The sequence below is a fragment of the Paroedura picta genome, chromosome 9 (genome assembly GCF_049243985.1).
Source record: "Paroedura picta isolate Pp20150507F chromosome 9, Ppicta_v3.0, whole genome shotgun sequence".
Lineage (NCBI taxonomy): Eukaryota > Metazoa > Chordata > Lepidosauria > Squamata > Gekkonidae > Paroedura > Paroedura picta.
Genome location: NC_135377.1, coordinates 52,935,669 through 52,949,286, shown reverse-complemented (window position 1 = coordinate 52,949,286; position 13,618 = coordinate 52,935,669). Strand labels below are relative to the sequence as shown.

The 13,618-nt window shown below is 39.9% G+C and overlaps 1 protein-coding gene across 3 annotated transcripts in view; it reads left to right on the top strand.

The window, feature by feature from the left end:
- Positions 1-13,024, top strand: part of LOC143844958 (cadherin-19-like) — a 74,363-nt gene extending 61,339 nt beyond the window's left edge. For all 3 annotated transcript variants that reach the window (XM_077352848.1, XM_077352847.1, XM_077352844.1), the window contains 3 exons: positions 6,175-6,292; positions 10,933-11,172; positions 12,129-13,024. In XM_077352848.1, the coding sequence (XP_077208963.1) occupies positions 6,175-6,292; positions 10,933-11,172; positions 12,129-12,607 (837 nt within the window). In that variant the 3' untranslated portion in view covers positions 12,608-13,024. The remainder of the gene's footprint in view (positions 1-6,174; positions 6,293-10,932; positions 11,173-12,128) is intronic.
- The last annotated feature ends 594 nt before the right edge of the window (positions 13,025-13,618 follow it).

Genomic DNA, 13,618 nt, shown 5'->3' with positions numbered 1-13,618 from the left:
GTTGGATGACCTAGAGAATTATGTTGTGGACTCCATAGCCTCTTGCCAGCTAACACATGAGTGTTAATAAAGTTTGCAAAAAAAGGAGAAGGGGAAGGGGAAGGGGAAGGGGAAGGGGAAGGGGAAGGGGAAGGGGAAGGGGAAGGGGAAGGAGAGAAGAAGAAGAAGAATTGTGTATGATCCCTATTCCTAGCCCACATGCCCACCTGCAAGTCAAACCTATGGTTTAACAAAGCTGATAAACCAGTGGGGATGTGTTTCTAAAACTTTTGCTTGCTTGGCGCATAACTTCCTGGGAACGAAAGCAAAAGCACCTACTCTATTAGCTATGGAGGAATCATCATCACATAACAGAAAGGAGTGTTTTCCAAGTTTTGAGAAGAAGTTTATTATTATTTAATTTTTATACCACCACTCCCAGGCCAGTTGGCTCATCACAGTTCACAATCTTAATACAGCTGTTGCTGTATAAACATAAAAAGCTTAGGCCTGAGTGGATGGGGCCAGTCTGGGTGAGGGCCCAATCGGAAGACTCAAAGCGCCTTCGATTGGGCCCTCACCAGGACAGACCAGAGTTCCAGCCGTCGGGTTGCACAAAGCCAAAGTTCTGACAGGGCCCGCCCACCCAGCCCAGCCAGGGGCAATCTGCAGACATTGCTGCCAGTCTACCCCTGACCACCGCAGGGAGAGGAGGTCAGTAGGGCTGCCAAGGGGGATGAAAATGGAGACTTGCAGGCTGTGCCAGCCCTTTTCGCCCCAAGGCTGTCCTAACTGTTATGACCAACTGTAACTTTGACAGAGCTGGCAGGAGGCTGGTGAGTGTGCTCTCTCCCCCCTCCCTTCAGGCCTGCAAGGAAGGAGCCTTTAACAGCCCCTGACGGAGGGGAGGGAGGTATTTTCAAGAGCAATGCAGGGGAGCTTGAGGGCATGGGTGTGGGCCTTCCTTTTGAGGAGAGGGAATTTCCCCTTCTGCCAAACAGTTGGCTGACAGGGAGGCCAAAGAAAAGCCCCTTCTCACTGAAAATACTGCTCTGACTGGGGGTTAGACACAGCCAAGCCATGTGTATTTCTTCTTTGCAACTCTGCAGATTTGAGGGCACTGCACAGCGTTATTCTGCAGATGAAACTGGATGCTGTTGTGGAGGGTTTTTTTGTTTCCAGTTTCATCTGCACAACTACCCTATGCAGTAGGCCTCAAGTCTTTCAATTCAACAACAACCTGTGTGGGAGGCATAAATGTTTCTTCTCTATGACAACCCTGTCCAAAGGTGCCCTTTTTGCCTGGGGAGCTGATCTTTATACTTTGCAGATGAGCTGTAATTCCAGGAGCTCTCCAGGCCCCACCTGGAAGTTGGCTACCCCTGCGTTGGAAATATTCCTGGAGGTTTGTAGGTGGGACTTCAACATTGTACAATGCCTCAGAGTCCATCCTTCAAAGGAGCCACTTTTCCCCTACAGATGGGGGGGAGTGGTGCATGTGTGTCCCTCCTGGGCTAAGGGCTATGGCCAGCCCTTACCAACAACTGTTTGTATTCTGGGGTTGCAGACAAACAGACCAGCATCAGTACTGTGAGTCTGGAAAATGCTGGAAGATCTAAATACATATTTACAGCCTGAAACTGTATATAGTTAACAAGTAAATGGCTGGGGAGACATGGGATCTTAAATGACTTTTTCAACCTTGGCCTGGCAAATAAAAAACAAGTATAAAAAACCTTACTAAGGTCAAGACTGCTGTGCACAGAGAGTCTTCCTCTTAGAGTTGACAGCTTCCATGTGAGGCTCTCTACCCCACCTCCCTCATGGAGAGTTTGCTATGGGGAGAGGAAGGGAAGATGATTGGAAAATGCTTTGAGACACCTGAGGCCTGCTGGGTCACTGCGGCCCATTCCCAGTTCTCTCAGACCTCTCACAGCCCCACATCCCTCTTAGGTTGTCTATTGTTGGGAGACAAAGGGAAAAGGTGTTTGTAAACCACTTTGAGACTCCTTTGGGTAGTAAACAACAGGGTACAAAAATCCAGTTCTTCTTCTAAGGAGCAACCATGAAAGAAGCATGTGGGCACATAACATTTTATCAACAGTGAAAAAAATGGAGACAGAAGGAACAGGGTGAACAGCTGTGTATTGTGACTGCCCCATGTGTATTAGGGCAGAGGGGCATTTCAATGTATGTGGCCTAATTCACGCAAGAAGGGAAATGATGCAGAACTGGGAAGAATTAGTTGCCATGTAATCTTCCCCTCAGAAGAGTCTCCAGTCTGATTTTCCCTTCACATATCTGAAGACATGGCTCTGGCAACCTCATCTGTAACCACTATGCCAAAATTCCCACAGGTCAGTTCTCTCCCACACTCAATGAATATTGCAAACCACAGGTTCTTGACACCAATATCTCCATACCCCTGCCCTCATTTGCCACCACAACCTCCCACATAACACACACATTCAACCCCATGCCCTTACAGACTAGACAACTCCTCCCCTTCCTCTTCCCACTGCCAAACTCTAACACCAACTCTATCTTGGATACAGCAGGCTTTGCCCCTAGATAGAGATATTAATTCAAGAACTGAATCTAGTACAGGCATAAGAACATAAGAAGAGCCCTGCTGGATCAGACCATGGTTTATCTATTCCACATCCTGTGTCACATCCTGAATTCCTGCAGACAATGGGCTTTGCCCCTAGTATAATAATAAAAACACTAAAATCCTGTAAGACGTCAAGCTCTACCAGTTGCTTGGATCTTGTCTAGAGATTTGGTTCTGGGTTCTTTAAAAGGAGGGTAGAACTGGGAGACCACATAAAGAGAGGTGTGATTGTTTTGGAATCTGAGCAAACTTCCTGTAAGAAAGGCTGATAACATGGGCTAGAATCACAAAGAACTTTTTAATTTTAATTTTTTTTCAACTTATTGCCTGCCACTCTCATAACTGGCTTGTGGCGGGTTCCAGTTTGTCCATGTTAAAAACCCCATTAAAACCCCCTTAAAACCATTCTGGACATTCATCCATATACAAAACAGACTCCTAAAAAAACATTTAAAAACCATGGCAGTCTAAACCCACTAACCCCCAAAAATCTAGTACAGGAGCAGGAGTGGGAGGAGGGAGCGCAAATCACATAGTGGGTGCTTAAGCTCTTAACACTGGGGGCTCCATCAGATCTTCCTTGCCATGCTGGTGGAGAGGTGAAGATTAGTCTGAGTTTTTTGAAGTGATATTGGCTAGATATGTAGCTCTTTCATGATTGATGTATGTAGCTCTTTCATGATTGATTCTAATATTAACTGCCTATCATAAGAGGCATCTATCTTAAAACTCATAAATTAATCCCAGGGATCGGTGGGCCTGTTAAAGCCTTCTGAAGTCAGGGAGCCTCTGAATTTCTCAATCCTGAGCCAGTCTACAGTCCACAAGTATGTGTAATGTGCTGCTCAGTTCTAAAATTTCAGTTTCTACATTAATAAATTTTCCATGTAAATAGTTACCTGCCAAGTTAATAGTGTTTCCCACTGCCTTGTAGAGTATTATCATTTTCAAATTAATGAGCCTTGATATCACACAATTCTTGGCAATTTGATTTCAGCACAATCAATAAACCAGCTGATTTAGCTACACGAACACAATATCTATGTTGATACTTGGGTTTATTATGGAGCATGCAGACCATAGACCTTGAATTAGCAACAATTATGGTGCTGTTTCATTTTCAAACTGAGATTCTAGCTTCCCTTTAGATATGATGTCCTTTGTTAATTGACATTTCAGCAAATATAGGAACATTACAGGAAAAAGTAAAACTTTTAAAACCAAAACTTTCTGGATCATTTCCTTCCATCTTTATTCTGTCCTTTGAATCTGAACTATATTAATTGTATATAAAATCATGTATCACCTTACTGAGATATTGTAGATTCAAATGATGTGTTAAATATTGAAGACTGTGTGTGCACTGTATAAACTTCTTTTTAACTGAATGGAAGGTGCATAAACATGCCTTTGATTCAATGGGGATTTCCTATCATTAACAAAACCAAGCAAAGAAAGAAAAGACCACACAATGACAATTTCCCTTTAAAAGGGGATGATGCATGTCCCTAATACTGCTACTTTCTCATCTGTGTGAAATAATTTTCCTTTGAATAAATGTGTCAAAACCCTGATTGCAATCCTGTGCACATTTACATCAATTTTAACCCAGTGTGGATTCAGATAGATGTATACATAAAATTGCATTGACACTCCCCTGGGAGCTTTCTAGGTATAGAGTACTGGGAAACACTGTCACCAATATTGTGACATCATTTCTAGGGGTCGATCAAGATCTACTCCCATAAGCTTCTAGATATCCCACAAATCTCTATTGTAAAGACCATCAAGATTAGTGTTCTTCCTAGAGCTGCTGTTAACGCATATACCACACTGATTCTCAATATCTGTTGTATCCTTCAGGAGATACATTAACATCACCACCTCTATACAGTACCTAGTACAGTACAGAGGGATATAGTACCTAGTGAGGGATATAAACCAGAACTTTCTTGCATATGGCCTTGTTGACCTTATGCCATACTCTCTCAATTTGGGTGGGATTCCCTCCCCAAACCATCCTCTACAACAGCTTTATCCATATCACTACTACACCAGGGCACCACTCATTAACCTTCTTCAAATCCATAATTATCTTGTGGGTCAGCATAAAGCCTTCATTTTGCACTAAATTGTTTTAATCTAGTTGCAATAACTGGACTTCAGGGTGGCTGTCTTTCTCAGAATCTGGTGAAGAGAAGGCAGGAGCTCATTCTCCACCTGCCACACTATTGAACTCTAGCAAAAAGGTAGATAACTAATTTCCTGGGAGTAGTTGTTCTTGTGCCTACAGAAATTATCTGGATCTTTGCCACAGAGTTGAACTGGATGTAAACTGCTTGGAAACTTGAACAAAAAGACCCGGTGATACAGTTATGCCACAATGGTTCAATTGATACAGGTTCAATAAAACAGTTTGGACTCAACTTGTACTTGATCAAAACACTCAAATGGCAAGTTGATACTTATGCATTCAGCTGTGGATAAGAGAAACATATTTCTAAAATCTCTGTTAACCTATTTGTTGTTGTTAGGTGCGAAGTCGTGTCCGACCCATCGCGCTGTTAACCTATAGCATCACTAAAATGAACTATGCTTGTAGCCTAATCTCAAAGTAATTTTGGTTTTGACCTATTTTAAACCCCAAATAATTAAGCCATTAAAGATGACTTAGAAGACTTACATTGCTAAAGAAATAAATGAACTGGCCTTGCATTGGTATGGTGAGATAATGTTGAACTGAAATAGTGAGATAAAAAAAACAATGTCACTGATAACATATGATTTTCAGAACAGCATCAATAGATAATGGCAGCAAACAGTTACTCTTTGTGAGAGGAACAACTGCTTGTTATATAACCACTGCGACATGGCTTGTTTATTCAAGAAGACAGAATCTATGATTTTTGAATGCAAAGATGCTAATTTTGACTTTTTTGTACTCTTACAAATGGCAATCTGGTTCAATGTGTTTGGAAATACAGGCTATTTTGTTTCTTTGAAAACACACCAAGTGTTTCCATAATCAATCTGCTACAATCTCAAAGAATCAACAATTCAGCACATGAACTTGTCACAATCTTGCGGTCATGGCAACTATAATACATCATTTGAGTGATGCCTATGATGTTTGTGGGCTAGAAGGAAATAGGTTTTTGTATTGAAGGATGTGTTCAAATACAGAATGATATACTTTTCACCTTGGAGAACAAAGGAAGGGCAGAATAGTTTATACTTTTTTATTATTATTGCTTATAGAAACTTTATTTAACCTTTGCATTTCAATCCCAGAAGCCATTTGCTTTAGCCCAAGAATTTAGTGCTTATCTCTATCCAATCAATACAAAATCAAGTGGCATAATTGTAAGACATTAAAAAATCAACAAACCCAACAGGACTGTGCTAAGTGATGTGTTTTAGAAGAAGCTGCTACAAATTTCCTGCTCCTGAAAGAAAAAGAGGACAATTTTAACTTTGGTAATTCAATGGAATGTCTTACTTGCAGCTGCAGCCCATTGTATTAAAAGGCACCTAATAGTATTTGATTCTAAACATAATTGTTTCCCAATATTTAATACTAGCACATTCAGACCATCAGTGCAGTGGATAAGGACAGTCCTATGGAACACCATCATTTCTCCTTCAGTTTGGCTGAAGCCACCACAAACAGCTCCAGTTTTGCAGTCAAGGATAATCAAAGTAAGTGTCACTTGAGACAATTTTGAAATATTCTTTTAAAGGGTAAGTGCTCACCTAATCACATTAATCATTAGCCTGTTTCATCGTTCATAGAAATATCTACACCAAGTAGACAGCAAATTTGAGAGCCAGTGAAGTTCAGTTACTAAAATGCTGGGTTTTGATCTGGGAACTCCACATTTAAACCATTGCTTCAGGACATCATCAACTCACTGCTTCATAGGATTACTGTAAAGCTATTCTACTGTTTCTGAACATTTTATAGAAGTAGAATGATACTTATAGATGCATAAGCATCCACCATCACAAGTATGCCATAAACCGTGTAGTATGTAAAATCTGGGCATCAGTGAACCATGGTGTCACAAAAAGATTGCAAATACAATATTTTATTTTAAAAATCTTATTGTGGCACCATTTTCACGGTGCAAAACCCATCGTATCATTTTTGTTTTTGCATTGCAAATGCTGCCCACTGTTCCAGCAGTGTTTTTTTCAGTGAGGCTTCTGAAACTAGTTTTACGGCAACTTTTGTTGTGTGACAGCACTGAGGATGGTCTTCTTTTGATGCATAAATGTTAGTGTGTTTTTGGTCTCCCCCCCTTTTTCTGCTCTCAGTCGCTCATTCACCAATGGGAGCTTGAGGTACTTGCTGCTGATTTCTGCCTCCTCAGTGTCAGCAATCATGTAAACATGCAATTTGATTCAGTCTCCCATTGCCCATAAAAGCCCAAGAACAAACTGGGTGTTTCATGTGGATTTTTCTTAGGAAGAAAGGGACTTTGCCCTTAACTCTGGGTGGCTATCTGGCAGCCTACTGGATTTTAGAGTGATTTCCCCCAGAAATCAGTCCTTTGTAGCTTGATTTATGCAGACCCAGTACCTGTCTTAAAGATACTGGCTGCAGCTCCGGGCAAAACTGCAATTGAAATGATAATTGAGGACAAAACTGGTTGGAATGTGAATGGCATTACCAAGCAATGGAATTCCCTCCTTGAATGCTCCTGAGACTACAAAACTAACTTATCTGTGGAACTCTGTCACACAAGTAATTACTTGCAATGCATTCTACCTCTGATCAAAATCCATGGCGGGGGGCGGGGAGTGTTGTTTGATAGTTTATCTGGCTGGCAAAGCAAAGGGGTCTTCCCTGTGCAGTTCAGCAGCTGGCAGAATGGCAAAAGCCTGTATGTCCCCACGGAAATTTTTCATTCGGTCTCTGTGTTCATGAATTACAATTCCCTTGGCGCCCTGCTGGCAGCATGTGCCAGAATGATGGTCAGGTGACATTGCAGCACAATGGAGGAAATTCCCCCTCCCAGAGTTACCTCTAGAACTTTTTAAGATGCATAATCTCTGGTGTGGGGAAAAAAACAATCCAGTATCACAGCACATGCATAAATGGTAATGTTTTAAAAACATTTTTTTTAATGGTGATTTTAAAAGGTTGGCAAACTGACTGTAGTGATAATAGGCCCTGGACAGCTAGGAATTTTCCTCTCAATTGCATCTAAAGAGTTGTTCCAAAACTGTAATAAATGGAAAAACCAGAGCTTACTCTCAGTTCCCTATGCAAATCAAATTATAGAGTTTTGGATTTCTTCACTCTTAAAAAAAATTGCAATTTCTAAAAAAAATATTATCCAGCACATTACAGAATGAGGGCCTTTTTCACTGCTATCTTACCCAGAGGAGGAAAGAAACCAAGTCTTCAAAGATTGCTCAGGTTTGCAGAGAGAATCATATGAAGAGATTAATAAGTGGTCAGGGCAATCAACCAACAGACATATTGTATCTAAGAGAAACATTGCATTAAATATGTCTGGGAAAACCTTGGGGGGGGGAAGGGAGGGCAGAGAAGAAAAACAGATTAGACTGGACAAGAGGGCATGAAAAAGCTCACAACACTTTGAAAAGTATATTTGAAACTGGTTTGAGAGAAAAGTATAATTGCTGAGTATATGTTCCACAAAACAGAAATAACTGTGATCAAGCCAGCTGTATTTAAGACTTCCTATTGCAGTGATAAATGTTATTGTCTTCCAAAGCTTTGTTCACCATACACACACATACACACACACATATATTGGGGGGGGGGGGGCTTCCTTTCAGAATTTCAATATTTATTTATTTTTATCTAAAGACTGTTCTCACTTGGCTTTATCCATTTGTTAAACATACAAATACAGAATCCATGGATCAAAACACAGAGAAACACAGAAGAATGTCCCAGGAATTTATCCAGTTGGTGATTACATTCATTTTTCCCCATTTGTCACAAAATATGGAATATGCCCATTTCTTTGACTAGCAGGATGGCATTTTCTGTCTGAATAACATGCAACTCAGGTTGCTTGGCATTAACATGTCTGTAGTTTTTATTACAACCTTCCTCTGGAGGGTTGGCCAGGGACAGAAAGGAATCCTGAACACCACAGCCATCCAGCTACAGTGTCGCAAGGGACCAGTGGTGCCCTGGAACCCGCATCTTTCCCAGCTGGGAGAACAGGCCCCTTGCCTCCTGGAATCCCTTCCCTCGGAAGTGACCTGAGTGGGAGGCAAGAGGTGCCTATGTCTTTTTGACGTTGCCTGGCTATGAACCCCTGGCCTCTCCAGCTGTGGTGGCCAAACTTGTCATCAGCCAGTCTCATTAATGAGACCCCAATCTTAGGGAGCCCAGTGCTCAAATGGGCCTGTCTTCCAACAAAGTACCATTTGTGCCTTAAACCAGAATTTCAACAAATACTAACATTGAACTTGAACCATAATCATACTCTGTAAAAAGCAGGTGGGGGAGAGAGAAGCTGTCCAGGCCACACATCAAGCAGAAAGGTGAGACAGTGAGCATGTGGTACCTTAAATAAGCACCTGCTACCCACCCACCCCCACCCCCAATGCTGCCACAGCCTAGCCACGTTTTCTTGGGACACCCTCCATGGCGTCAATGGTGGTCACACTTATTCACAGCAGCTTCTAATTACACATATGTCATTCTCATTTTCTACATCTTACTCCATTGCATAAAATATTTTGTGTTAGATGTTGAGATATTAATCCCATTATCTATAATTCTTATATAATATACATTCTATTTACAAGGTACCTAAAACTGTATTTTACCTTGTATCTTCCTCATCTTATTATTTCTGAAATTTTATCCCATTAAAGATAAAGGCAAAGGATGAAGGGATAATGCTTTCCCCCCATCAGTTAGGAAAAGGAGTAGAGATAATTAAAATAATGTTGGTATAGTATATAAAGGCACAAATATGATAAAAAACTCAATAAATTTTACTACTATTATGATTATCACTACTATTACCACAGCTAGTACTAGTAATACAATTTTAAGTAATAAATTGAAAACTTTTTTTACAATATGTGGCAACAATAGCAAGCCTACTTTTCCATATCATCTTTGCATAATGATCACTCTTTTGGTCTCAGTGCAGCTTTCAATGAGTCTCCATATTAAGAACACTACCAGTTCTTTACTTTTATATGAAGCATTGATAGCAGATTCTGACTTGAACAATTTTGTCATAGGTCTGCAGACAGTATGCTAAAGTTTTTTTTCCCCAGAACCATCTCCTATTTTATTTTTCAATAATTGCTTTCTAAGTATGGCACATTGTAGGAGTGATAACTTTCCCATTAGCTCTTAAGCTGCCAAATGCTAGTAATATTATAAAAAGGGGAGAGAGAGAGCAGGTTTAACATTTAATATTAGTATAGAAATCTGTATTTGGTATTTAGTTCTTCTGAAATAATGTTATAGACAAAGGCAGAGTTCACAATTATTTAACTTTGTTGCCTGTTTCCTATTACACTGTTTTCATCGATATACTGATGACATTATATGAATGACTTTTCTGTGTTGCAATGTTATGCAGCAGTGGTATTGATCCTAGAGGCTGAGAAAGAATTGTATAGGGGGACACTAATCGAAACTAATCCAAAGGGAAAACTTAAGTTCAACGGCTGATGAAATTTTAGGAAAGAAGACCACTTAAAGGCAGCCTTCTGAGAGTTAGAAGAAGAGCTATTTCAAATTCTACTAAAGTATACATTGCTCATATTGGTTTAGCTAATTATTTGAATGTTCTGGCTAAGTGAATAAATCAATGCAGCTAACTTTTGGAAAGTTCACAGTATTCTGAACAACAAAAAAAGATTTTCCACTGGACTTCAGGCTCAAATAATCTGGATTTTAGTAAGTGGCATTAGCCAATCCACTATTTTATACCCTGAATGTCTATGTTTTCCTGAATGCATAATCTAGAGACAGTCCTTATCTGTCTAACTATCATGTCCATTGATATTCACATCCAAACTGTAATATGTTTCCTCTAATGGATCTTGCCTAAGTCTTTAAGAATGATAAATATATTAACCTAATTTTACACATGGTTAAATGCATTAGCTGTGATGCAGCATATAACTGTATGGGAAGCAGTTGTTGCTGCAACGTAACCCAAGTTTAAAGTAGAATGTAAAATGTCATAAATCTCTCTATTTATATATTCTGCACAATTTTCCACAATGTTCTCATAAAACATGACAATAAATTCTAACTATGATGTGGCTGGATATTTTCTTGAATTTCTGAAGTAAGTAATGTATACATCTTGTCTTTTTAGATAATACAGCTGAAATTCTTACCAAAGGAGATGGCTTCTATCGTCAAGAGCAGCCTGTTTTTGCCTTGCCAATCCTCATTGTAGACAACGGAATGCCACCCCTTGCCAGCACGAGCACCTTAACAGTGCTTGTGTGTGACTGTGACACTGAAGTCAATCGTAAATTCTGTAGATATGGAGCCCTTGGCATCAGTGTGGAAGCATTTGTTGCTGTGGTGGCTTGCACATTAATTATATTAGGTAAGGAAAAGAGTTAGGTGCCTTCATTCTGCTTAAAGATATATGTCTTCCTACAGTGGTAGTAGCCAACTAGTTTGATCTACAGGCACACATACTATATACCTAAGAGTATGGTGGTATGTGAACAAAAGATGGAATAGATTATACTTTGCCAGACACCTTGAGTTGGATACAGCACAAAATTTCTGCTTGTGCTACAGCTTGTGCTAAATCTGATTTATCATATCCCCACTCATGTTTCCACTTGTTCAAGATCTTGTGCAACCAGTTCCCAAGCACTATAATATACAAGGGAGGAAAGCTTTGTACTGAAGTGACCAGTAAATCCCATGATATCCCACAGAAGAGCAGATGGAAAAGCGCATTGCAAATGCCTATATGGGAGTAGCAGAGACCTGTTTTGTCAACCTCTGATTTTACCTTCTACTGGCTGAGGGGCTCTATAACCTACCAGTTATTTCATCTGAGTCCATGGGCCACTGTTGTGAATGCATATAGAATCATAGAATCATAGAGTTGGAAGGGGCCATACAGGCCATCTAGTCCAACCCCCTGCTCAACGCAGGATCAGCCCAAAGCATATATACAAAGATGTGTGTCTATACTTGATTAAAATGAGTTAATTGATAATTATACTGCTTTATCAAAGTCTTGGTCTGTGACAAGGAATCAACATTTCAACAGAACTTTGATATCTTGTGTGCAAAATGTTTTGAGCTTAACATTAGGCAAGATGGTTTTTAACATTTTATGTTCTTACTGGCTTACAAATGGATCCTTTCACTTTTCGTATTTTAGAAATCCCTTTGAAGCCAATGTGAGGTTACATTTATGCCCTATAATTACACTTACCAGATCTCAAATTTGCAGTGATATCGTTATGTGTATGTTTCAGTATCCTTGGGAGTTCTTAGACCCATGCCAATGTTCTTTCACCTTTTTTGTTTGCTTGTCAGTGTTTGTTCTGGCAATTCTGGCCTTCAGGCAGCAAAGGAAGAAATCTCTATTTCATGAGAAAGGCGAAGAGTTCAGAGAGAACATTGTTAAGTATGATGATGAAGGAGGTGGAGAACAAGACACGGAGGCCTTTGATATTCCAACACTGAGAAACCATTCAGTCCTGAGGGAACACAAGCCTCGAAGAAACATCACAACACAAATACAAAGCCTTTACAGGCAATCTCTGCAAGTTGGCCCTGAGAGTGCTATATTCCGGGAATTCATTTCACAAAAGCTGGAAGAAGCCAACTCAGATCCAGATGTTCCTCCTTATGATTCCCTTCAGACATATGCTTTTGAAGGAGCTGGGTCAGTGGCTGGATCTCTTAGCTCACTGGGATCACTTGACCTGGATACAAATTATGAGGACATTGTTCAACTGGGCTTCAAGCAAGAAGAAAGCATTCACGGATCTGTAAATAATGAATGGGATTAGGAACCAGCAATGGTCACAACACAATTAGTCCGAAGGTGGGGTAATAATTACAAAAAGCGTATTATTTTATCTAAGCAGGTAGGGGAAAGGAACCTAAGGGAAGTAGATAGCAAGCACTTTTGAAACACAGCACATTTTTTTCATTCTATGAAATAATGTACATTTTAACCATAAGCAATTCATCACACCAACAAATAAGAACTTAATAGAGTCCTAATGCCAAACAAGTATATGCAAACCCACAACATCACAAATCTATTAAACCAAGTAACTATACTGTTATCAAAAATAAAAGTGTTACATAGTAATGACAATATGTTCTGTGACACATTAATATATACCTCAGAATTGCCCTTTTAGCATTCTACTCCTGCTTAACTGAGTTCCAATGCATAATAAATGACTGCCATGTCTTAAGATTTTATTGTTTAAACTGCATTTCTGACCTATGATCAGCAGGGAATGTATGGTATGGAACAGCTGGTATTGGAATATAAAGTAGCCCACTTCTACTGGACAGAAAGTGTTAAGGATCAGGAAAGAGTGACACTATATCTACTGCTAAAATACCGTTTTCCGTACTTTAACAAGTATGGGACCTTCACATTATGAGAAGGTATCTAGCTACTGGGAGTAGGCTGAAGTCTATATTATCAGCCTTTTAAAAACCCACAAAGGGAAGTTGTAACTATTCTGTACAAGTTAAAGTTCCAAAGTAGTTACACAGCTGTTTTAATTTCAATTTAATAACTACAAACTGTAATTTAGAGATATAATGTAAATATTTTATGTTTTACAATAGAAACATAATTTTGTATAACTGTGCTATATGTCATAGAGCCTCTTCTGGCACAGGGTGGTAAGGCAGCCAACATGCTGTCTGAAGCTCTGACCAAGAGGCTGGGAGTTCGATTCCAGCAGCTGGCTCAGGGTTGACTCAGCCTTCCATCCTTCCGAGGTCGGTAAAATGAGTACCCAGCTTGCTGCTGCGGGGTAAACGGTAATGACTGG